Source organism: Melospiza melodia, chromosome 8, assembly GCF_035770615.1.
Source record: "Melospiza melodia melodia isolate bMelMel2 chromosome 8, bMelMel2.pri, whole genome shotgun sequence".
NCBI lineage: Eukaryota > Metazoa > Chordata > Aves > Passeriformes > Passerellidae > Melospiza > Melospiza melodia.
Genome location: NC_086201.1, coordinates 31,273,661 through 31,300,794, shown reverse-complemented (window position 1 = coordinate 31,300,794; position 27,134 = coordinate 31,273,661). Strand labels below are relative to the sequence as shown.

The 27,134-nt window shown below is 40.1% G+C and overlaps 1 protein-coding gene across 1 annotated transcript in view; it reads right to left on the bottom strand.

Annotated features, from left to right (window-relative positions):
- CALCRL (calcitonin receptor like receptor) overlaps nt 1-27,134 on the bottom strand; it is a 65,035-nt gene that overhangs the window by 12,101 nt on the left and 25,800 nt on the right. Inside the window, exons 2-10 of the mRNA XM_063162555.1 lie at nt 19,635-19,734; nt 18,474-18,618; nt 16,875-16,985; nt 15,846-15,958; nt 13,703-13,794; nt 8,593-8,719; nt 7,094-7,247; nt 5,838-5,898; nt 5,658-5,724 (exon numbers count right to left, since the gene is read on the bottom strand). Of these exons, the coding sequence (XP_063018625.1) occupies nt 5,658-5,724; nt 5,838-5,898; nt 7,094-7,247; nt 8,593-8,719; nt 13,703-13,794; nt 15,846-15,958; nt 16,875-16,985; nt 18,474-18,618; nt 19,635-19,685 (921 nt within the window). The 5' untranslated portion in view covers nt 19,686-19,734. The remainder of the gene's footprint in view (nt 1-5,657; nt 5,725-5,837; nt 5,899-7,093; nt 7,248-8,592; nt 8,720-13,702; nt 13,795-15,845; nt 15,959-16,874; nt 16,986-18,473; nt 18,619-19,634; nt 19,735-27,134) is intronic.

Below are 27,134 nucleotides of genomic sequence, written 5' to 3'. Positions count from 1 at the left end.
GTATGGATACACACACACAGCTATGTGCATGGATACACACACACACAGGGATGTGCATGGATACACACACAGGTATGTGTATGGATACACACACACAGGGATGTGCATGGATACACACACACAGGGATGTGCATGGATACACACACACACAGTGATGTGCATGGATACACACACACACAGGGATGTGCATGGATACACACACACACACAGTGATGTGTATGGATACACACACACACAGGTATGTGCATGGATACACACACACAGGGATGTGCATGGATACACACACACACAGGGATGTGCATGGATACACACACACACACAGGGATGTGCATGGATACACACACACACACAGGGATGTGCATGGATACACACACAGGGATGTGCATGGATACACACACACAGGGATGTGCATGGATACACACACACACACAGGGATGTGTATGGATACACACACACACAGGTATGTGCATGGATACACACACAGGGATGTGCATGGATACACACACACACACAGGGATGTGTATGGATACACACACACACAGGTATGTGCATGGATACACACACACAGGGATGTGCATGGATACACACACACAGGGATGTGCATGGATACACACACACACACAGGGATGTGCATGGATACACACACAGGGATGTGCATGGATACACACACAGGGATGTGCATGGATACACACACACAGGGATGTGCATGGATACACACACACACAGGGATGTGTATGGATACACACACAGGGATGTGCATGGATACACACACACACAGGGATGTGCATGGATACACACACACACACAGGTATGTGCATGGATACACACACACACACGGGTATGTGCATGGATACACACACACAGGGATGTGCATGGATACACACACACACACACACACATTTATGTGTATGGATACACACACACACAGGTATGTGTATGGATACAGACACACAGGGATGTGCATGGATACACACAAACCCCCAGGGATGAGGAACCAGAGCCCCAGCAGCCCTGGGGATGATCCCAGCCCACCCTCACCTCCTGTGCAGCCCCTGGTGGGAGCTGCAGGCAGATGAGACCCTGGGAGCTCAGCCAGTCCCTGTCCTTGTCCCAGGCTCAGACAGGACAGAGGTGCTCTGGGGAGCTGCTATGGAAGGGACAGAGGCTCTGCTCCCATCTCTGCCTCCACAGGACTGTCTGCCCTTGCCAACAGTTACACACAAAAGGGGGTAGGGGAAGAATCTGGCAGACAGACAGACAAATCCCTTCTAAAATACATCAGAATTTCTGCTCTAGGAGGAATTCTCTGTCTTGCTGTAGCACAAGTGCAAGCAGGGAAGGCATTTCAGACTGTGGCTGTCACGCTCCACAGCCCTGGCAGAATTCTTTCTGTCAGTTCAGGCTTTCAGGATAAATAGCTCTGTGCTATTATAGCAACACGGTCCTTTACAGATATGGGATGTTATTTATATTCTACTTACATGCTATTTAAATAACTCTAACAGGAAGCTGTTTTACATAGGAAACTACTGCATGAAGTTCTCCTGGAAGCCTCCAGCTACCTTTAAGCTTTGTTTAAACACCCAAGGTCTTCTGACTCTTTCTCAAGGGATTTATTTGGATTTTATGTAGCCCACGATCCCTATCCAACTTCCTATTGTACATGCAGACAATGAGTCCTTCCTCCATTTCTAAATTTAATCCTTCTCAAATCTACTTGTTCAACATTAACACATCTCAAACACTGAGTTTTCTGTCCTCTCATGTTTTGGCAGCGTGGCCAATTCCTATAACACGGTCCTTAAGTGCTAGCTGAAGATGAAAGCTGCAGCAGCCAGGCATAAATTGCAGTACCCAATGAGGGAGTTCTTTTAAAATATGCATGGATTTTTTCTATTTGTTTCACCCACCAAAACCAAAATGCACAAAATTAAGCATGCAATGAGTTTGCAAACAGCAAAAAGGGAGGAGGCAAAGCTGAGCAGAACAGGATGAGTGTCAGTACAAGTATGTAGCACTAGTTTCTGATGAATATCTCTTCTGTCAGAAAATAAAAGCGAGATTGGGATGAACTGAATTTTTAATTGAAGTCATGAAAGCAGGTCCTGGTTTTAAGTAAGGTGCTGAGTAGATTTTTACATTTAAGCAAAAGTAGGGCAGTGGAACTCCTTGCATGCACATTATCATCAAATTGATTGTGATGGTTTGGAAAAGCCCAAAGGAGCTCTGTTGTGCTATCTGCACAATGAACACAGAGTGAAATAGCAACAGCCCCACAGTGACCTGAAAATTGAACAAGGCAACTGAGCAAAAATAGAAACAAAGGCAGAGAAGGCAATCCTAGACACAAAAAAATGTGTTGGTGCCTATACTGGAAACTCAGGAACATTTAGAGTCTGGCTTGAGAGTGACAATGAACTGAAGCTGAGTTCCTAAGTCAATAGGGGCTGCAGTTTTTGAATTAAACTCTTCTCATGTCCCTGATATTTCGACTTTTCTCCATGCTGAGTTTGCACTAAGTAGTATAGTAATCCTTTTAGTTTAAATTCTGTTTCAATTCTTCAGTATGATATAAACAGACCATTCTCACTCAAGGCACTCAGATATTTTTAGTTATGAGTTGGTAGCCACTGCCTGGCTTTTAGTACAGTTGTTCAGCTCCATTTCTTTGCCTGCTTGGACACAACTGAGCATTCAACTTCTAAACTTCTAAGCCTGGTACCAAGTTGAGCTTAAAATCATTAAACACAAGGACATAAAAGACAGGGGAGCACCTGAGCTTCATTCTAGCACACCTTCACTCAGAACTTGCATCTGTAGAGGTCTGTCAGACTGCAACACCAACAAATAACATTATTGCAGGGAGAAAGGAACATCCCTGTGACAATATCTATATGAAAAATGGCATAGCTAAGTAATCCAGTGGTACCCAAACAAAGAAAACCACAAGAGCACTGGCACATCTGAAGTCTACATGAAATCACTACTGCTTTCACTGAAGTGCAAACCAATTCCTTTTCCCTCCCCCCTCGATTTTGATCAATATTTGTCTAGCATGCAAACTAACATCACCCTCTGCTGTCTCATTCCCACTCTGTTTCTTTAATTGTGAGTGCTTAGGCAGACAGTTGTAATTTAATGGTCAGTTGAAGACAATTCCAATCAAAGTGCAACCTATGTCTGCTCCTGTTTCTTTGGCAGAAGAACTGACCACAGTTACGTAACAACAGGGGCCATAAAAGCAGCGTTGTTTTTAACTTTATGTAATTGTAGGATTTTCAGTGGTGTACAAGAGTTAAATTCCCATTGGTTTCTGCCAATTCTCCCTGGCACCCACTTGACAGTCCCCTTCACGTTCTTTGAGATCTGCTCCTGCAAATAGAAACAGTGTCTTCCCCCTCGTTATCTAATTTGCAGTTTAATGTTGTTGCTTAAATGTCTACTAAAGCAGGTCATGCTTAGTAAAGTGTGGAAATTGTATCTGGCAAGCAAGCTGCTTAAGCAAATGAGGGTTCTGTTCACAAAGCCTAAACACATGCATTTAATCTAACATCTTTAGCCCTGCCTTGTCTTTTCTGAATTGAAACAAAAAAAAAATATTTTTTTTTGCCTCCAGAAAGGAAAACAACTCCTTTAAAGTACTTTCACATTACAGGCAAGATGCACAGTTTAATCTGTTATTCCTAGATGATTTTCAAATAAATTTCCTCATTGTACTGAGGCAAGAAAAATACAAGAGAAACACTTTTAGTTCGGTCATGAAAAATATATGAATATCAGGTGAACAAAGTTGTAAATTGCAAAGAGGATGGACAAAGACCCTGCCCAGACCAACCCCACAGAGATGATTATTATGCCTCCAGTAAAATCAAAGAACGTTCTGAATGTGGCCTTGAATAGAAACAAGATTTGGTCATTTGGGATGGATCCAGAGCATTTGAATCCCACCGGAGTCTGGCCACTTGCAGTGTGATTTTATGGAGGCCACTGCTTAGAAAGAGAAAAAAATGACCTTACATCCTAAAATGAGGCCACTTCATAGAAGATAGTACAGTCTTACAGTTTTTACACAAATTTTTACATTGCTATTTAAAGCAAATTCTAATACTAATTATTGTTCAGCTTCAAAGAGTTCTACTTAAGTGATATATCTGTGAAGAGACACCAGAACAATGAAAGTAACAACCCACAAAAAACCCCAATACTTTTCTGTGAAAACAGGGTTTCATCTCCTGTGTAAAGCAGAGGGAATAAAAACTGAAAGGATTTAGAACTGAGTTTAAGTTTACAGATTAGAGCATAGCAGATTCGTACATGAACAGATACAGCAGACCTGTCTGACAGGGCAAGAGATTACCAGCAATAATTCACACCCCAAGGGTCACAGATCTCCATGACTTCATGGGTATTGCTCTGGCTGCCCACACACAGGGGCTCAGGTCTGTCATGGTATCACAGTCTTCAAAATTTAAGTTCACTAGTTAATTTCACTGTGAATGAAAAAGGGATTCACAAGAATCCCAGGATTTATGCATTGGTCTTCTGAGAGAATCCTCCATGCACTGAATGCCCTCCACAGGTATTCATTAACAAGTTAACAGAAGGGCAAAGTGTAGATCAGAAAGGGAATTATTTCCATAAAGTTAGGAAATTCCATAAAGGTTTTTATTCCTATCAACTTCTTTTTGTGAACTGAAAAGTGTGGAGCAAAGTCAGCAGCCATGGACCCAGCAGTTTGGCCAGATCAGCTTGAGGTTTTTGCTTCAATAAAACAAATGACTGTCAGACACCGTCAGGGGCTAATGACATATGGAATGCTTCTATGCTAATTAGGTTAATTATGATAGTTGTTTAAGTGCACACCTATTTCTATTTAGCAACAATCCACTGCCTGAATTCCATGGGGTAAATCCATGGTGCAACTGACCTACAAGATCGATTTTTATGCAGTAATGTCCTCAGTTACTCACCCAGAATTTCATTTAGCAGTGAACACTGAATAGAGCTGGCACTGACTTGGGGTGTCAGACAGAACACTGCGCTCTAAGATTTCCTGAGCACTCCAGAAACAGAGGAGCTGCAATACCCCAGTGGCCAAAGCAGAGAGTGCTAAGTCAGTGTCAGAACAGGGCCAGTCACAGGTACTGGCAGAACCATTTGCACTGGCTCTCTCACAATCACCTGCTGTGATTTCTCTCCATCCCATATTCCCACCCACAGCCAGTCCTGGCACCCAAAGCCCCTCCCTGAACCCCAGACAGTCTGGTGGCTGCTTGGCCACAGCTCAGTGAGGCTCCTGGCAGGGTCCACCAGGCAATTAGTCTGGCCAAAAGAGAGGCATTCTCAGCTCAAGGAAGGATTTTAAATTCCCCTCCACTACTCCAGGTAAGGTTTAGTCCTTCTTTGTCTCTAGCATTTAAGTGGAATGATAATCAACACTGCAAACCCTGAGTTTCTCCAAGGACCAGAAGCACAGATCCTTAATAAGGCCAAGACTTCTTGTATCTTGTGTGTCTGAAGCACCTGCTGGGTGAAGCAGCAGACTCACAAGTGACACTGACCTCTAAATGTTGGCTTAAGGCTCTTAGCTTTGTAAGCCCATCAAGAGCAGCCAGAAAAAAAACAAGAAAACAAAATATTATTTGAAAAATGCTTACCAAGAGAGCAGCACAAATAGGGCCATGGATGATGTAAAGCAGATGAGTATCAGAGCTGATCCAACAACTACAGAAAACAAACAGGAAAAGAAAAAAAAACGGTATTTATTAGCTTTGTTGGGTTTTTTTTTACCTTAAAGAAAATATAAAAGTTTTGCAAAGCAAGCTGAAGCTACTTACTTGTCATTATAATATAAGCTTCTTGCAACAGCATGTATGCAGGCAGGGATCAGTGGAAAACCTGTGGAGAAAAAAGCCAGCATTTTCTTCATTAGTAAAACCTGGTTAATACCTAAGCAAACTTGCATATTTTGTAGGAATCTTCTGTATTTTCATCTCACCCAAACTATATACCTGCAGAGAAAATAAACTAACATGGACCAATTTAAACTTTCTTTCCTTAGATTTCTTTCTGAGGGCTGTGTGAAACCTTATTCCCACTGACTTGCCAAGAAATCCACAGCAACAAGCAGGAAAGGCAAATCAACTTTTTAGAATACAAGTTATCTGCATTAACAGAGGCTTTTCAGGCTGCAATCTGCAGTTCCAGCAATAGGAAGGTAATATTAAAATGGAGGTTGCATTAATGAGCAAAGCTTCAATAGTGTCACCAGTGGAGAGCATGTTCTCACTGGTATGAGGACAAAGTATCAACACCTTGCTGTATTAAAAAAAACCAGCTTTGAAATTAGACTCAGAAAATTAAGCCAAATGAAAAAAAAATGAAAAGAATAAGTAAATTAGTCATCTGGGGCCCTTGAGCCTCTGGTGGTGCCTGATCTTCAGGAGCTGCTGAGCAGCTGTGAGCTCCCAGCTGTGCCTGCAGTGGGGCAGTGACCCAGGTACCCATCACACTGGAGCTGGGTGTGCCAGTGCAGGGAGGCTGCCAGAGCCCTCACTTTCACTTTGTGAACAAGCCCTTGTGCATTATCTGAGGTGAGTGGGCTTGGCTTGTTGGTTTTGATACTGATACTGCTCGAGATGTCCAGTTACTGCTATTCTGTGTTTGCTTAGTGAACAATACAGGTCAAATGGAAGTGCTGGAAAAATAAATCCTCAGCCATCTCCAACTCCTGACCCTCCACCCTCGGCACGGCGAGACTGCTCTGAAAACAAACATTCACTCCTGAATAAACATCTTTGAGGTGAGGAACAATGAATAATTACTTCTTAAGGTCTCTTTTATATAGGAGACTATTTTCTCTATACAAAGGAGGAGTCACTTCCTGACTCCAGAGATGCATAATCTCCCTCTCTCAGCAGAGATACACACAACTTCCTACATTAATATTTCTAAGCTTGTTCAAACACTCCAGACAAAGAATTGGGGTGTGCCATGGTCACTCAAAGCTACAGCTCAGAGAGGCAAAGGTAGGGGTGTTTGAGGGAGGAAGAGGCTGCATTGACCTGAAAATGCACAAGGTGAAAGCACATACCCCAGCCAAGAAGGTAATACCACATCAAGTGCTGCTTCTCAGCAAAAACAGCCACCACAATCAGTGTGTGCAGGTAAATGCCTTCACACAGCATCCAAAAGTAGTTGCAACCCATCAGGTACAGGTAGATGAACTGTGACACTTTGCAACTAACCTGCAGGGAAAAAGAAACAGGGTATAACATAAATTTATAATTTGCAGAAATCTCAGAGTTTTATTTGCAAAGTGGAAAAAATATCACTGGAAATAATGTTTATTCTGCTTTTCAATACAATTACATATTTATTTACTTTTTTAAATAGAATTTTCTTCAGATTACAATCCCCTACTTTGTGGTGACATAAAACTAATAACTGAGTCTGGGTTTTTATTATTCAAACACGAGGACCCTGACATCCTCCAGCGTGACAGAACGCTGCTATGATATTTTGCCTTATTGCAAACCTTACCACACTTAACCATTCCAAATCTTTAAATTATCTGATAACAACCCCACAAGAAATGTACTTTGATGTGGGTAATCCCCTCTCAGTTTTACCCATCACAACATATAACTACCTCAGAGAACAATTCATGTTTTTAAAATGCTTACAATACTTCCAGTTTTAACCTACTCATAACTGCACATAGGGACTGAGAGCTCACAGTAGGTTCGGGAGAAGCCTGACATTTATTATTTGTATTTAGCTTCAAAATATATTCTACAGTTCAAATGCTATAAATATAATTCATTGGGAAGTATGTGAAGTTGTGAACAAGGACCAACAGCTAACTTGCAGATTTGGTCACATTAAAACATTTTTCCCATCCTTCCAATATTGCTGCCTGTTTGATTGTTCTATTTCTGCCACTTGGCTTAAAACAAACCAAAACCCAATATTGTTTTACCATTTTCTGCTACCTAACTCACTTGATGATGATTATTAGCAGCTATCTCAGGTATGTTTTCCAGCACATTGATGACTGCTTCTACAGGAGAAAAGGAAATCATCTTTTTACTCAATTCAACTTCTGCAGTGTTTAACCTAACTTCAGAATTAAGATTTATCTTCCATGTCTAAAAAACAATAAAGCCAGAGCTAGGGATTTGTTTGTTTGTGTACTTCATCTTTAGAATATTGTGTTGCAAAAATAAAAATTTTTCTTAGTTTAACTGAAGATGGCCATGCTAAAGCCATAAGACAGATCCAAAACGTCTTGCAAAACCTTGGTGAATTCAGCTGTCAGCCTCCCTGACCCTTATACTCTCACAGTAAATCACAGCCATCTAGAATAGATGCAGCTGTTTCAGGGCAAAAAACCACTCTGTGGAGCTGGGAAGAGGCATCCAGTGAGCTCAGCCCCACTTTTACCATTCCACAGCCTGGAGAGTGCAGCGTGCCAGGCACTGTGAGGCATCTGCAGAGAGCATTCCATCAGCTGTGCACTCCCACCTCTGCTGCAGCACTCTCTGGGCCACTCACCTACAAACGCACACACTCTGCCAGACTTTCACTTACTGGGTTGGTCGCAACTAATTCCTGGTTGTTGGCAACGGCCGTCAGTGAAATTATTGTTACAACAGAGTTGCAAACAAAAGAGAAAAACAGATTTTTATGCAGGGTAATCCTTTGGCAGCTCAAGCTCCTGGAAAGGAGAAACAAGAACAAATGAGTACATGGGAGGACAGCTATGTGTACTTGGGGACAACTCTGACATTTGAAAATGTTAGAGCTCTTGATTTTACTAACAAGTCCTACACCAACACTTTCTTCATGTCCAGAGCAAATTTAATACAGCAAAGGGAAGAAAGAAAGTACATTTAGATCCAATATGCTTATAGTGTCCAGCTGAAAACTATTTAAATGCTGATAATAATTTTCAGAAGATTTACTTTTCTTTTGGTTAGTACCTGAAGAATTTCCCAATTACCTATCACACCTGTATTTGATGAAGCTGTCTTACCCTGTTTCCATTTACCCAAATCAGACCTTTCATATCCTTTTCTTCTCTTTTCTTCAGCCCAAAGCTAGAGAATTATCTAAATAAGCAAAGTAATGCAAATCTCCCCCGACTTTTGTGTATAACTAGGTTATAAACAATTTATAGGACATAATCATAAAATCCCTAGAGAACTGCATTTAATTGTGGTAATTTCTAAAGTTTGCTTTTAATCTTGCAATAAAATTAAAGAGAGAATATCTTTGGAAGATAAAACAAACAAACAAAAAAAACCAAACTGAAATTCAACTATATCAAAGAATGTTGAACTTAGGTGCAGCAACTTTCCGTTTTTCTGCCATTCTAGAGGAAGCAGGAATAACAGTGTAATCAAGGAGGAGGGACTGCTTCTCATTCAAGTTTTTCAGTGAACTCCTGGGCTGCTTCAGAGACAGCACTGAGTTGCTGCAGAGTCCCCACACCAGCCTGTCCCCAGGTAATGGCCAGAGAGATGGAGTGCAGCTGATTGACCCTTGGGAATGACCAACTGGGGGAGAAAATCTACCACTTACACACGTGCCACTGAGAGAAATCAGAAACACATTCAAAAGGGCAGCAGGGGACATGTCTAAACTGTCACTCAAGGGAAAAAAAATTAAGTCAAGTTTTCTGGCCTCTTCAAATAGCATGCCTGGAAGAAAAGATAAAGGAGGGACATCGGTGATTTGTTTTTAATTTGAGAGGATAGAAGGGACACCTTTATATTTTTTCAGAGAAATGCAGATATGGAATCTTCACAAAGGCTGGAGGAGTACATTGAAAACTGCTGACAGATGAAACAACAACCAAGGTGACCAAAGAGAAAAAAGGAGAGCCCCACAGGCCTGGCCATAGGGCAGCCTTGGCTGCACCCTCTGCAGCTCTCACAAGGGCAGGGCACCAAGCACCCACAGAGCCCTGCACTGAGCTCACAGTACTCACTGCCCCGAGACACTCCCAGCCCATGGCACTAAAAACAGGGCAAGGAGAAGGAAACCCCTCTCTAACCAGTGCTGCCATTTAACAGCGACCTACAGGAAACTTTGGTTGCCACGTGTCATTTGGCTGAAGAAAACACAAAAGAAAAAGTTTCAAAATATGGAAAACAGGGTTGCATATGAGTTTGAGGAAAAATATATTCCATTAGGCTCTTTAAGATTTTACTTAAGTCTTGTTTTAATACCCAAAAAAGGACAAAATTTTATTATTATAACATACAGGGTCTTACATTCTTTGCAAATGTATTTTTCTGTGTTTTCTTTTCCCCCCTGTATGTTTTATATATGAAAAGAGAGACAATGCTAGATTGCAGCGAAGGGCTTTGTGTAAACAAGTCCTGAACAGCTCTGGAATTCTGTCTGCTTATTGTTAAGACTCAAGGCTCAGGCGAGGAAGAGCACGTACAGCTAATGGGGCCATCGCTCCGGGTCATCCCGCAGCTGTTCCTGTTGAATATTCAAACACACCCATCCACACCCACCTCCACCCATGCATGAAAGGACTGAGAGGATCACCGGACAAGAAACAGAAAGCAAGACTGATGACATTTAAAAACTAAGACTGTTTTTGGTAATAAAAAGATTTTTCCTAAGCTTCCCAAGCTTCCCCACCCTCTCTCTCCTGTTATCCTTCCTATAGTCCTTTATTCTCACTGTTTATCTTAATGACATAATATCCTTTAATCACTTAATTCTCATGTTTATGATCTAAGTAGATCTAAGTACATTTGAATGACCAACCCCTCAATTAAACCTCAAATAAAGAGAGACTTCCTACTATATTATTTATTTCTCTTTTTTCTTTTTCTTTTTTTTTTGACTCCTGTATATCTTGGGAATCAGGGAACAATTAATTTCTCCAACAGGAAAACGGGTGACATTTTCAAAAGCCCCTAAGTGGGTTTGAGATCTAAGTTTTTATGGCATTTTAATACTGCAAAACTCAGCCTGTGAGATCCACATAAGCACCTAGGGGAACGATCTGTTCAGATGACATTAACTGAGTGATTTAGGTAGCTCTGTCTCCATAACAATCCAATAATCAGCGCTTTGCCCACTCTCTCTTTCTTTAACACACTGCTGCTCTCCTGTGTGAATGCTGTCATGGGATTTGATGTGACACTTGATCAACAACTGCATTGCTTCAGGTAGGTTTGTTTGTTGGTTTTTTTTGTCTGCTTTGATTTTAGGTGGGGGCTCCTTTGAAACTGCAGCTCCCCTTTATCCTAAATCACTGCTTTTTAAAGTACTCTCTTGCCTCATTTTTCATTCTTTATGCAAACCACGCAATTATTTTTAACATTTGCATGATCTCGAGTATGTTACAGAATGACAAAGCAGAGACACTGCAAAGAGTTACTTTTATGTCTTTTATGTCTCATAGATGAGTTTTCAGAGATGTTCAGAGTTCCAAGCTATGACCCATCTCATTCTGTTAAACCAAGAACTCCAATGCACTGGGGGAACACAAGTCACAAGCTGGACAAGTATTTCTAAGGAGAAAATTTTATGAAGAAAAAACAAAACCTAAAACGCAGAAAAATTTTAGTCCTAAAAAATAATTCAAATCCCAAACAGTTGATATGTCATTCGAGGAAAAGTTCCAAATTCCTAGCCAGATCTAAAGATATCCTAATGATCAGAAATCCAGAAAATGTTATCTGGAAACTGTCAGTTGACTTACAGATTAAATGTTTTGGAAATGACAAATTCAAAGACACCCCCCACAATAGGAAAAAAAAAGTCCACCTGTTAAAGCTATGAATAATTATCCAAGCCTTAGCTGATACATAATACATCCTGGTATTAATCTAGGTCCTTAAATACCCTTCTGCTACTAAAAATACTTTAGAGGAACTGTACATCCCAAGAGAACAGCTTGCAGAGGACTTTCTTCAGCTTCCTTTGAATTTTGTAATTTCCTTTTATATCCCAACATAACCACGGTCTAGAAAATGTGGTTTGTGGGTCTGGATTCATTCCCTGTGGTTCTCTGAGGAACGATGATCCTGCTCCCAGAGAAGAAAATCCTTGGATGGTGAGACAAACACGACACAGGATGGCAGCACAGCAGATCACCTGCTTTTGCAGTAAATGCCACAAGCAAAGATGAAATTACTTTGGTTTTCATATTATCGTATAGAAAAATCATGCTTGACTCTCTGCAAACTTATAAAATCATCTCCTACTCCAAATCCTTTTCTTTTCCCATGTGTTAAAGCATTTTTCCCATCACATTAGAGATTTAGTCTGCTAAACTTTGTGTCATTTATTGCAACAGTACTGTTCATTTTTATGCAAAATCAAAGTTCTTATGATGACTCAGAGCCATTTCACACATTGAGTTTGTGGAAGGAAAGTGAATTTGGAAAGAAGTGTTGTTTTTATAAATCATACAAAAGAAATTGATTGAAAACCAATTATATGTGTTTTCCTCATGAAACAAGATCAGAAAAAACTGAAATGCCATCCTGAATACTGGATTTCCAAAGGAAAGGCTACAAAGTTGAAACCCTCCTGTTTGTGGGGATTTGCAGGAATGCTGTGGAAGCCTGGGGAAATAATGCACAGCTAAAGTGGGAGTGCTGCTTTCAGACAGACTAAAAAGAACTTTTTTCTTTTTAATCAGCTATCAGCTGCCTCCACCTAATCAAAGCCCACAGCATGAGAAGAGCAGCATCCACGGGCACTGGCAGTACCTGCTATTGCTATTTAAATGTCAGGAGGAAATGGAGGGAGGCAGCAGGGGCAGATGTGCAGTGCCAAGGAGAAGGTGTTTATGAAATGATTAAAGCAGGCTGACAAGGGCAGCCTGCTCTGGCCACAGCAGCAGCTGGCACAGGGAACAACTCGTCTTTCTCAGCTCTGCCCATGTGGCAACCCTCCTGGGTTCACCTTTCCACCAGGCCTCAGCAGCTTCTTAAAGGAAGAAGAAAAGAAAACAAGTCTTTCATAGGGAAGCAAAAAAAGTTCACCAGATATAAAGTAATAAGACTGATTTTAAGAGGCCTGTGTAGTGTAATATGAGCTGTTGGGACAATGGTGACACTACTCAAACTTCCTTTCAAGAAGGTGACATAATTGTTAGTCAGCAGATGACAAGCCTGTCATACACAATACTGTGAATCAAAAAATGGGATTATTCTTATTATTTCCATTTCTACTGTAGCTCTCAGCCTTTCTTCCCTTACAGTTGCCATGTTTTGTGAGTACCACTTTGGAATGTTACTGTACCTATCAAATGTCATCACTATTTTGGTTTCCACTTGCTCTTTAGTCCAGTTGATGCTTGGCATAACACAGAATCATAAAACATCCGGACTTGGAAGAGACCCACAAGGATCACTGTGTCCAGTTCCCAGTATCATACTGTCATTTATCACTAAAAAATTCCAGACATCACAAACCCAAAATGAACAAACCTTTTCCCATTTCCTATTTTCAATATATTCTACAGGTTTTTGATTTTAGATTTCTGAGAAAAGAAACCTGCATTTTTACTACAATATAAAGTCCAATGGCAAACCTATATACTGGCTTTCTTCACCTTCCTGCTCGATCTAATTTTATTTGGATGGCTGGTGTTCCAAAGCACTGAAACCAGGATTGTGGCAACCACTGGGATTTGATGAAGGATTTTAAATGTACTTACTTAAAATAAAAGAATATGCCAAGAGAAATCAGAAGTGATACAATTGAAAGTCCATGTCCGATGATGGCCAAGTAATACAAGTTCAGAGCAGTCTGCAAGACAAAAACAAAGCCAAGTGATTCAGACAGAGCTGATAAAGCACATATTTATACATCTCTTCTTGCAATGAAAGTGACTTTAGTACTAATAAGGACAAAAAAACAAAACAAAACCATTTCAGGTAATGATGGAACACGTCTTTTCTCAGCATTTTCAAAGTGAGCTATGATTATGGTACTGGAAATTCAGTTTTTATTGAGCATTTCAGGAAGGGCATGAAAAAATTGACAATAACTCAAAACCAGTGAAGACTATTATGTTAAATAGTCATAATAATGTTTCAATATTATGTTATGTTAAATAAGCCTGCTACCAATTATGGTATTATGAAACTCTGGATAGGTAAAAAAGGTTAAAAAAAAGGGACTAGTGATTTAATATTTGGAATATGTTCATGTTATCATTAATTCTTGTAGCTAATATATTTATTTACTAATAAGAATTATCAAAAAGTAGCAAACCTTTACTTTTAGTCATGGAATCTGTCTTGCAAAAAACCCTTACTGCACTAAATGTAAGGGTGTAATTTGGCACATAAGGAAAGGAAGATTTTCAGGTTGAACTTTATACTCACACAATAAAGCACAACTATTTGGGTTCCATAGGGAGAGTTAGAGCACATCCAAATGCTCACATACTGCATCCCCTGAACTTATTATTCCAAGTTAGAACAGAGTAATAGCAGCTTGCTATATATACTGACTTTTGAGATTAAAAAAATGATAAAACGATTACAAGTAAAACTTTAAGAAGGTTGTAAGATGACACAAGGGTAACTCTTGAATGTGCACTAGAAATTTTCAAATTAAAATTATTTTTTTAAATGAGATAGTTTCCTTTAAAAAAAAAACCAAACATCAATGCAATAGGTATAAATGGAACTTATTGTGAAATTAAGAAAGTGAACAATTTGTGAGTGAGAAAAATCGAGCATTACCCCAAAATGCTAAAATTTGGGATGTATAAATGACAGCAGCTGTTCTGGGACAGGTCCATATCCTGTACCACCCCCTCACTCAGTGGCCAACCCAGGCAGAAGGGCATTTTAAGGATTTAGAGATTGCCCCACACTTTAGAACAGGCACAAGAGCATGGTACAGCAGGGAGTACTGCTGAGGGCACTAAAAATGAGAATTAACAAAGCACAACAGCCCCAGTTACTGTGCAGTGTCCCACCCACCTTCCAGGCACAGTGAGGAGATAATGCTGCTGCTGAGCAAAACAACAAAACAACACACAACTGCAGCAAGGCTGTCCTTGGAGCTGCTATTCCATACAGTGGAATATTCAGATTTGTGACAGAGTTGGAATATGCTGGCAAAACAGCCTGAGGGGAACCACCTCACTATTCATAAAGAGGGATTGTCATAGATCTGCTCCTTTCTGAATAATATCCTCCATTCCCAGCACAATATTAGCAAGAGCCAATGAATTATGGTAATTCTGCTAACAGACTTAAACTGCCATTACCAAAATCAGACTCTCATGATTTGAGAAAAAGCAATAATAAAACGCCTTATCCTCTGTAACCATCTTTCGCCCAGTATGGTTTTTAACTAAGTACCCTAAGGCATTCAAGAGCAGTGGTGCAGGCAGTTAGAAACTATTACAGGACAGATTTTTTGACACAGTCTGCTTCTACTGAGCCCTTTAACATGAGATCCAAATTAACTTACAGCCTGTCCTGGTCTGTGGTTTGTAATCCTGGTTCTTGGGAATTCACAGTTTCAATTTACTGCTTCTTCCCATGACTGAATGTTTCATAAACATAAGGGGTATTAGTGGACATAGAGTTGGGGAGCAGGGCAAAATATGAAGTTTTGCCCATTGTATTCTCACATATCACAAAGTAACTCTAAGAGGTCATTTAGAGATTTAGTTTTTCTTTTTATAAATCTTGTAATGGATGGGAATATTCAAGTTAAACTGAAATCTATAGAAATAGCATTCATACACAGACCCGCTACTTTTGACATATAGAAACTTGTAAAGATTCTCAGGTCAGTTTCTTGACGTGGGTACCACGCACTCATTCCTGTCCTACCTTCACTTTTTCATGAGTATAGCTATTGCACTGGGTGTAGTTTGTCCAGGTCCTGTTGCTTTCTGGGTGTCTGAACCAATTCCCATTTGGATCACAGATCTTCGTAACTTTTTCTGCAATCAAAGTTGACGGAACGAAAAACAAAAGAAGAAAAGTGAAAGAAAAACACAACAGTCAGCACTGAAATTCTCTTTCCTGATGCCAAGCATTTAATAAAGATTGGCAAACACATGACAGCTTTATTAATATGACTAGAGAGACTTTGCTTGTTACTATGAATTCTGAGAAACTTGAGGCCGTTGCTTTTCCTTGGCAAGGGCGAGGGATGATGTGATTCTCCTTAAGAAAACAAATAGATTTTCCCTCTCCAATCCATTAAGTATCAAAATACATTGAACTAACTGTCAGAGAACTACCAGATGAAGTGACAAGAATATTTAAATGGCTTGCTTAACATCCAAGATGGAAACTGAATTAACTAACATCCTACCACTATAAATTAGTATTGGACAGGCAGGAAAACATAAATAGCAAAACTGCTCAAAGAACCAAACTGGAAAATTGCTGGAAACACAGTGATTTCTATCATCAAATAGGCATGAAAAGACCCTGGGAAATACAAAGAAATCCATTACATTTTCCACATGCTCACAAAGCTTAGCCCATAGAAACAGGAAATGATTCAAAGTGGGAGAACCTCTTTGTTAACTTCAACTGTTAAATTGAGGTAAAGGAGTAAGTCATATTTCTTCTTGTCTGTCAGAAATGCTCATCTCTAAGAAGAAAAAAGTGTGATCTAACTTCAATTCCTACTGCTAATCTACAGAATCCCTCGGGGATACAGCTCAGGAAAGAAAGTAAGTAACTTGTCAGTTTTCTATGAGATAAAAGGAAAATGCAAATAACAAATCTTGAGTTTCTGAAATCTTGGAGCACTAATGACTTGAGTGAGGCAAACATGAGACATCAAGCCCCCAGACTCTGATTTCAGTGAGAAACACACTGATGTAGAAGCCCATGCAGTCATACCTGATGGGTTGAAATCCTGAAAGTAGTCAGGACAGCGCTGCACCGACACGGTTCCGGCAGCAACGTCACTCCAGCACAACCAGCCATCCCAGGTCCTGTTGCAGTAAGGACCTGCAAACAGAGAGAGACCTGGGAATCAAACATCTCCTGCTTCAGAATGGGCTTTCAAAGGTAAGGTGTAGGACAGGGTAAGGTAGGTTTGCAGCAATGGGGGAAAAAAGAGAAAAGATTTGGCAGTGGTTGATTAAAACTTCACTTAACAGAGAGAGCAGTTCCTTATGCATACATTTCTTTGAACACATTTCAAAATCTTTTCTCCTTCACCTTGAAATGACCTGCATCTACAACTGGCCAACCTCAGATCTAGAACATGGTGGGCAAAACCCCCTAAACTGATTTGTAGTCGATAATGTACCTTAGCCAAGAGTCTCACTCTTTCAAAGGCTGCTTTACTGAATTTATTTCTATTTTGGATGTACACCAAGCCTGTACATGTGTTTGCTTGTTCATAGAAAACACAGAAGCCAGGAGAAAGGCTGGCTGGGAGGCAGCCCCAGCTGCTCTGCCTCAGGCTGGGCTGAGCCTGCAGCAGCCACTGTGGACAAACACTTCCCTAAGAGCCCCAGGAACAGGGAATCCAGTGAGCCTCAAGAGCCTGTTCCAATGCCTCATCGCTCACACACATTTCAACGTCTAAATAAACCTCCTTGAGAATGAGCTGGCATTTTACAAACAGATTCCTTCCCAAAAGTCAATGACACAGTCATTCTGTGTGCCTCCCTACAAATTTCAAGATGTTTTTATTATTTACGAAGAGCTTCAGTTTTCTTTTAAAGGCTGATTAACGTCCCCATCTCAAAGGCTGCAGCTCTCAAATGTCCTGTCGTTCCTCCTCATGTGAAGATTTTCCAATTTGTGCAGATCATTCTGAAGCTGTGAGGCCCCTTATGCTGTGGGCATGAACTTACACTGCCATGTCTGCATCCAGTCCTGACCTCCAGGCACTCAGCTCCTCCAAAGAATCATTTCAGAAGAGAAAAATCTCTTTGTACAAGAACACAATTTCACCTTTCCTTGCCTCAAAATCCACTCAGCATTTCCAGAAGCTTCCAAATGAATACAGCAGCAGGTGGGGTGGCTGAGGTCAGCTCTGACTTATCAGGAAAAGCAGTAATGACACCAGCACAACCCTCAGAGCAGGGAAACTGTGTGGAGTAAGATACTTACAATTTTTAAAGGCAGATGTGACCAGGCAGACAGAGATATAAAAAGAGCATGAAATGAAATGAAATAAGGTGGTAAGATTAATTAGTCATGATTTTTTAATGTAGCTATCTACTTAAATTAACATTTTCTTATTTCATCAGAAAGAAAAGCTTTGTGTTGTATCTGAAGTGGTGCTATGGGCAGACAGCATAACATATTACTTCATGCACCCCAAAGTGATGTTTATAAAAAAATTGGGAAAATAATGTTACAACCTAAAAAAAAAGAATTGCTAGCAAGATAAGAAATTAATATAACAACAGGATCCTGAATTACTGTAATAATATCTGTTGACAACTTATTAGTAAAACCTCATGAGAAAGCAATCTCTACCTTCTTTCTTGTGAATAGGGTCTTGCATGATCTTCTGGTAGCATTCATACTGTGCTGTCATGATTTTATTCCTTGTAACACTCAGCTGGGCAAAGTCCATTGAGGAGTTCTGCTGTCCCTCAGCAGGAGATGCAGTAGCAAAGAACTAAGAGGAAAAACAAAACACTTCTTTTAGCAAATCACAAGTGCAAGCTCCAACACACACTTTTTTAACATCTATCTTTTCAAATATTGTACATTAAATATTATTTTACTGAAAGAGAGTGATCTTTCAATCTTACTACTGACAATATGATTTTATGTTTTTCTGGTAATTCTTACTACTGAATCTTGATAAACATCTCCTGAATGAGCATAGGGTAGGAACAATTGGCAAGATTTGTAAATAAGAATGGCATAGAAAGAAGAGCATACATAGAAAGCACTAAGACCGTCAGAAGCATATGAACAGCTTTAGTAAAACCCAGTGAAATATCTCTAAATTTAATCTAAAAGACATTTCAGTCAGGCCAAAAGTGATCCTTTATAAAAAATGATCTTCCATATATTTTTTGCACTGAAGCATTTAGCTTGTTCAGAGCTATTTGGTTTCTCTGTAGTCAGGTGAACCATAAAGTCAACCCTCAGAATAGAGAATGTTATTCAAAAGACAAGACATCCACTTTGATAGGTATTAAAATTAAAAAAAAAATCTTTAAAAAATTGATCTTGACCATAACGTGAACTTTTTAAGTGCATTTTTAATAATAATTAAATATTTTATGGGAAGTTACTAAGCCTCACAGAAAAACAAAGCTGCAGAAATACAGTACCACTGTTGTACAAGGGATGAAATTAGAATTTCTGAGGATGTCTCTGAATCTCAGTTTTCTCCTCCTGCTCTTCCTGGGGTCTGGAGGGTACTGACTCTGTGTCACTTGTCCACTGCTACTGTTCTGAGCCAGCAGAGAATATGCTGGATTCAGCACAGGTGAAAACTACATCTGTTCCTTTGCCAAAGGAATTTAACAGATAACAGAAGACAGATAAAGATCCTGTTGTGCAGGAGCTGCATCTGAACACAAGATTAGCTCTTTCTGTGCTTCAATATTAATAATTTCTGTGGTACCCTCTACAGGGTTGTTAAGGCTGGAAGTGATTTTAAAAATTCATAAGACTTACCATAGTAACCAATGAGAAGAGCAGCAAAAATGTGATCCAGATTTTTGTCATTTTTAGATCTGGTGCAGCCAATCTTATGTTGTAGCTGAATGAACTCAAACTGCAATAGCAAAAAAAAAAAAAAAGGAAAGAAATTTAGGAATTAATGAAAGCCAACACTGATAAAAGAGTTTCACATTTTATTTTTGAACTAAAACAAACTGATGGAGGTCCTTTCTGTTTCTGTTCACACACAGTGATGCCATGTGAAATATACAGGGATGCACCAAAACAAGGCACTCAGTTTTCCAACACTGAGCTCCAGCAGCAGGGTTTTCCTGCTCTGCTGCCTCCAGTGCCTCCACCAACACCTTCAGAGGGTTTGTGCCACCCCCAGAGCAAACAGCCCCAGGCACAAACTGCACTCTGGCCACCTCTGCCTTTGGAGCCCACTGCAAACTGCAGGTCAGTTCCCTCAAATACACTCAGACTTTCAAACACACACATTTGCTTCCCATTTTCTTCAGAGCTCCTGATATTTAATTTTGCCATTTCTGAAATAATTGATCTAGTGAGAAGCCACTTCATCCTGAACTTCCAGCTTCACAAGGATGATGAGCAAGAATTCACTGTGAGCTGTAAAATAGTTTCTGTATGTGCAGAAGATGTAGTTTATCTGTCATTGCGAGGAAAACACAAATACCCAAGCCAGCTATGACCACCCTACACTGCAGACTCTTCTTGGAATTGATTCTTGAAGTGAAAATTTCACCCAAAGCATAAAATATACACAATTATTTATGAAGCACATAGACCATCTATTCAGTGTAACCCTGCCATGACTACTGCCTCAAGAGGAAGGGAAATGTCAAGGAGTTTTGCCTTTTAATATTTCAGTGTCCTTGTCTTTTAATATTTCAGTGTCCTGAAGTATCCTGAGAAGATCACAAAGCTGAGACTGGAGCTGAGATAAAACCTTCTGATTGCATTGTAACAAAAGAGCTCTGCACATCCAGCTTAGTTATTACAACTACACCACCTTTCCAAAGATCCAAGTATCTCACTGCGGCAGCATTAATGAAGCTGCTCTCAGCTAAAATAAAAGCAGCAGTTGCTTTTATTTTAGCTGAGAATAAGCATGTGCATGAGCTTAGCTCCCTGGTACAGATGAGTTCACTCCAACTCTCGGGATGTGATGTAAGACACAATCCTTGCATGCCCAAAGTCCTCACCCAGCCCAGAGCATCCAGAGGGCAGTGGGTGCTGAGCCACACACAGACCTGCACCCTGGCCACGCCACATCCCCCTCACAGCACCCCTGCTTGGCTCTGCACGTTTCCCCTTCCAGCAGTGACGTGCTGCGAGAGAATGGGGGAGGACAAACAGGCAGGCCGAGATTATGGCACAGAAAGCTCATTTCACCCCTGTCCCAGTCACAAAAAGCAAGCATTCAACATCAAACTCTTCTGCTTCTACGCCGGGACTGGGTCCTCCTAATACAACTAGAGTACAATAAACAGCTTTTTGTAGGACATATGAACTACTAAATATGAAATCACTGCTGTTTCTTGCACAGCCTGCTGCAAAGACAAGAAATGTGCTGTAAAATCAGCTGTGCCTGTTTAACCCAGACTGAAGTTGTATCCACAATCTCCCTTCTATTTTTACCAGTGGCATGCAATCCTGGAACACTGCTGCAAATTGCACAGGTGAGACTCTGAAATTCAAATCTGAAGGATCTTAAAACACTTAGAGGAAGACCAATTAGCATATATGAAATACATCCTTGGTTTGAGCTACTAATTGCCTGGAAAATCCACATGATAAGAACTAAAGTGAATAGATAATTTTAAAGACCTTGATCTGCTAGCTAAAGAATAAATATCTTTGTGTAATGACTGAGACTTCACTAAAACCAGGTATCTAAAATATATCTAAATTAACAGAAGGGCAATAGGAGCTCAATTCTGCATGAAAACTGGGGGCAAGTGTGATTAATTCAAACTTATCCCATGTTTTATTCATTTACAGCTGTGTCTGTTTTCCTAGGGGAAAAAACCCTGACCTTCTAGGGAAATAGGAATTAATAACTTACTGTAAAATAATTCACCAATATTTTCTCTCCCAAGTACGACAAAGCACATCTGTGCAGGGTTAACCCACAAAATGATGCACACAGGACAAGCCAAGAGATGAACCACAAGTAGAAAATAGCAATAATAATTTAGTGTATGTTTTCTATACATGTATAGAAAAACAAGAGTTCAAAGTAATTTTCTCTACAATAGTTCCAAAAATCTTTATGCTAAAACAAATATTGGATGAAAAATTTAAAATGCATGTTTGTATATTGCTCTCACTTAGCCTTGCTTTTTTTAATTTATCTAGAAGATACAACATCATATAAACAAAGGCAGAAATAATCTGCTTTGATTCAGAGTCCAAGTTTATTTCTGTTTCACAATATCAAAAGTCATCCCTTAGCTCAGTTCCTTTAATGGTCCAAGTCTTTTCATACCTAGTAGTTCTGTAGACATTTCCCATCAACTGCTCCAGGATCTGCTGCTAAATTATTAACTCTTCCCAGGAGATAAGATGTCAAGTCAAGCCTATTATGCACTCTGTGCTTTCCATTCGTTTCTCTCAGTTGCTAACATATAGAGAGAAAAATTCCCCAACCACTGCCCTGTTCTAGACATCCCTACTTATGGACTTAATTACAGAATGCAGGATGAAGGTCATTCAGATGCCTGTTTGAACTGCAGGAAAGCATTTCTTGCATCACTACATGAATTTATTCACTCAACATTTATTCCAGTTAGTCTGAACAAGACCTTTCCAAAGAAAATTAAGAACTTAGGGATGGACAGCAATATATTCCATCGACTGAGGCAGCAAGCCAGTGCTGCTAAGAAAGTCAGGCTGCTTTTATTAATCATCTGCTCTGATGAGACACAAACCAAAACTAATTCTCTGAAAGTTCTTTCCCTCTCTGAGCTGGGAGGTATTAGGCACACAAGAAATTAATAGTGAAAAGAGACCATTCGTAGGTTTCCTCACATCATGATGCTTCCCAAGTTGTTCTGCTGTTGTAAATCTGATAAATCCACCATGGGGCAGAGAAAAGAACTCTGGATTGAGATTAACCTGAGTGTCTTGAATGAATCCCTCGACTCCACTAGAGTGGGAGTGGGAATCTGCACAAAAGCCAGTAGGGCTGGGATTTACAAGGCAGGCATTGACTGAAACTGAGTCTGGCAGTCCTCTGGCTGAAGTATTTTCCCACTAAAAGGCAACATCAGAGAGAAAAGAATGGGGAATTGTAATGGTAAATCAGATCTTCCAGATCTTTGAAATATCATTTTTATTTGTGGTGCATATTCATGCATTTAGTGAAGACTGGGATAACTTAAAGCAAAACAACAACAAAAAAGGAGCTGCCTGTAATGATACTGCCAAGGCCTAGGTTGTGTTTGTCACTGATAGCAGTGACACCTACTGCAGAATGAGGAATTAAAAAGGAACTGCAAGCTGGACTTAGCCAAAATAGTCACTGGTATAGCTTTAACAGATGTTCCCATTTCTCTTCCTCCTGCTTTCTCTACAGAGCCATCCTGCCTCATCAGCTGTTTCTACTTATAACTTTTCCCCATCCTCCCAGGAATAAGTGGCACCCTTGCTGAGCTCCAGACATTTCCCCTTTCAACCATACAGTAAAAGGGTTAAAAAAAGCAGTCATTAAAAAGAAAATAAAATCTTTTTTTTTTGAACTTGAAAACCACATTTTGTAAAAAACAAAAAACACAGGCAGCTTCCACCCCAAGCAGTTCTCAAATCTGGCTTCAAGTGAGAATGCAACTCTGTGGGAGTGGGACAAGAGGGAGAGCCTTCTTGTGGCACTGCAGGCCCATCCAAAAATGCCCAAATATTTTTCACTAATTGGTAATCTTTAATGTGCCCAGAAGCCAACAACACAACCATTCCCAAAGACAACAAAGAGAAAACCACAAAACTTGTGCAGTGTAAATTATTTACCTTGCAGAGTGCTGTAACCCTGTAACACTGGACTTGAACATGTTTGCATACAGAGATATAACCTTCATCTGAAAATGGGGTCAGGATGGGTATTTTCTTGGCACTTTGCTACTTCTGGTTCTTTTTGGAGGGAGGCATACAACTTGAAGTATTTAAAACCTCAGGCATTGTTTGGTTGTTTCAGCCCAACATAAAGGCAAAAACAAGTTGGAAAACACTTTTCAAAGTGTCCCTAATTTGAATTTCTGTTCAAACTGCACTGGCAATAAAAAAAAAAAAAAAACCAAACAAAACTAGTAGCCTCAAATGGAATTCCAGATAGAGCCTCCACATATTCACTCACACAAACTTTCTGGGAAATACTTCTCTGGCTAAAAGGGCTTCACAAGCGGGCAGCACCAGCCAAGCAGTAACACACACCAGATCTGCTGAGTCCTGGAGATGGCTGCAAAATCTCCACACTTACATTACAGAACAATGCAAGGCAGTTTGGAAATCTTCCTGCTTGGGTAATCTGCCTTTTTTCTGAGGGAATCACTTCTGCCAGGATTTGAACAAACTGCTGAATGGTATCCCATAATTGCTCACAGCTGTATGTGTGGGAAATACTCCATTCTCCTGATAATTATGGAGCTTTAAAGTAAAGAAGTAAAGGTAAATAAAATACAACATTCTCCCTCATAAAACACAAACATTCTCTCTCTACCCTCCTTTCCAGGAGTTTCTCCTAGGAAGAAGTTGAGGCACAATGGCATTTACTGCCTTCTTGGGGATTAAAAGAAATAAAGAGACACAGTGGCATATCCCAATTTATCCCTGAGTTATTCTGCAGCACGTTCCCTGTGCAGGTGGCAGTTCAGCTCAGCAGGAGAAAGTCCTCACTGTTTACTCCTGGGCCATGTGCTGGGCTCATGGTACATGGTCTGTGCAAGAAGGAAATTTGGACTGGCTCATTGGGATGTTTCACATCTTGCATTCTCTTTATTAGCACACTTTTTGCTTTTGCATCACTCTGGCTGCATGTCAGAGGCCTCACAGAGATTGCAGAACCATCTGCATATGAGATTACACAGATTAAATTACTCCTGGGTGCTTCTTCCCGTGAATAGCTCTTGGCAACCATTCAGATACGTTTTGTCACCTGCACCCAACAGAAATTACTAGCAGTAATTGGCAACACTCGTGGCCAGTTCCAATAACACCTAAAGTTGCAAGAACCTATGACAGTGATAGTGGTGCTAGTTTTCCTCTATTTTCTGACACTTCTTTTGAGCAGTTCACAGGTGAGGATGACATTGCAAGTTATTCTGAGGAGGTCCAGTTAAAATCCAAACCAACCAAAAAAACCTGAGCAAAAAGTGCCACCACAACAAAGCTCTCCAAATAACATTTTGGAGGAGGGAATGTCTACAAGGTTCTTTCCCTGGCATATTCTGCAATCCCTGCCTTTGGTCAACATTAGTCCTCTCCACACATCAGACTGCAGAGCAGATTTTTTGTGGTTTTATCCATCACACCAATTTTGGCTCTTTAAAATAGGATTTCCACTGATAAAAACAGTAAGAGTATTTCCTCCTCAATTTTACATTTGAAAAGTCTTCTCTTGGCCCTTGTGCTTTCCATTCCACCCCTATAAATTATGAAGGCTCTGTCTCTCCCTGTCCAAAATTATGAACTTCCTACTGACTTTAGGACACATGAATCCAGGAGTAGAGATGGTGCACTTCCATGTGGAAGAATGGCCAGGACTCACTGAGGGTCACAGGTACAAGCCAGCAGGGTATCTAACCCTGCCAAAGAGATGCAGCATAGGAATTTTAAAAATATTGATGCAAAGTAAAATTATTTGTGTCTCCTGAGAAACTAGTTGTTAAAGGAAGGCAAGAGAGGTTCTGGCAAAATAAAATCTTTACCATGAGACTGCTGTGGCTTTGCTGTCAAGACATGCAATTGTGATTTCCAGCAGTTTATAGCTCCTAATGCCTCCAGTTTCCAGTGCTATTTGACTACTATTGTGTAAGCACACAGTTATCCTTCTTTTACAAGCTTAACCCTTTCTACCCCATAGCCCTAACCCAGCTGTATCTTGTGCCTAAAATCCATCAGCATAGCCACACACATGCTGCCAGGCAGAACTCTCCAGGTTCACTTCAGAGTTCTGGGAGCCACAGCACTGAAATTCCAGAGCAATCACTCGAGCACAAAGCAGTTGTAAAGGGAGGCTGCTCTGCTGAATGAAGTTATCTGTAAAAATCCACTACCAAACATCCCAGAAACAGCTATTAACAGAAAGGAAGGTGATGGCAGAATAGTGAATTATTAAATTCTAACAGCTGATGGATCAAAGTGATTTAGTTTTGGCACTTCCCTTCTAAAAATTTTTAAAACTGTATTATATTCCTGTTATAGCAATTTTAAAAATGGGTTTGAAATATATCCAAGTAAACTTCCCTGCAATTTTACTTCTTCCAAAACAACTGCTGTGATGTGGCATGGATGTTCCAATTGACATGCTGTTTTAAATAAAAGGGAATAGCTCATTAGTTCTTTTCCATGGATTTCAAGCTATTAGCAAACTGGAGAGCACCCACCTTGTTACTAGGTATGTAAGTGTAGTTATCTAGATACATTTATATACAGATGATGCTCTTAGCCATAGGATTTAATTTTAGGTAGTCCTGGCAGCAGCAGAGAGATGCACTCAATGAGCCTCATGGTCCCCTTCAACTTCAGAAATCCTACAATATATGTGAAAAACACAGTATAGTCCTCCAAGGAAAATTTCTCCCCCTTCAAGCAAAATTATTTCTGTTTTGAATTAAAGCAAAGGCAGTATGAATTTATGAATTCATCAGACAGACCTTAGGGCTTGTGTCACAGCCCTGGCTGGGATGCTGCAGTGGGGTTTTTCCCAGCCACTGCTGCTTAAGAGCTGCAGAGCCTGCTGCTGCTCTGGGTGCCCCTTTCAGGCAGTGCCTTTTTTATCTGAATGACTCTGCTTGATGCTGTTTACCAAGTAATGACCCAAAAGAGATCCAAAGGTTCCTTTGTGAAAATGTTTACGACATGAAGGAATTTTCTCAACTGGCTGAGTTCTAAAAGTTTTTTTGCTATTTCTTCATTGACACATGCTAATTTTACAAGAACAGTATTGCCACAGTTCAAAGACTTTTCTCAAGGTCAGAACAAGGCAATGGGAAAATGGGCTAAGCAAAATGTACCAGGACTTTTGTTTTTCTCTGTTTGCCACTCAGGCTTTTTCTCATTGGCCCCAGCCCAGTTTGGCAGCTGAGCACATCCTATGAAACTCACAGGTTTCACACCAGTTTCCTTTGGATTCACATTTAGAATCTAAATGTGAATTCAGTAAACTTAGAATCTAGAAGTGTGAATATTTATGAACAAATGTATCCTCATTCAGTTCTAAGTAAAGCGATAAAGTTTCAAAATACAAGTTTTTAAATTAAATATTTAATTTTCAGGTGG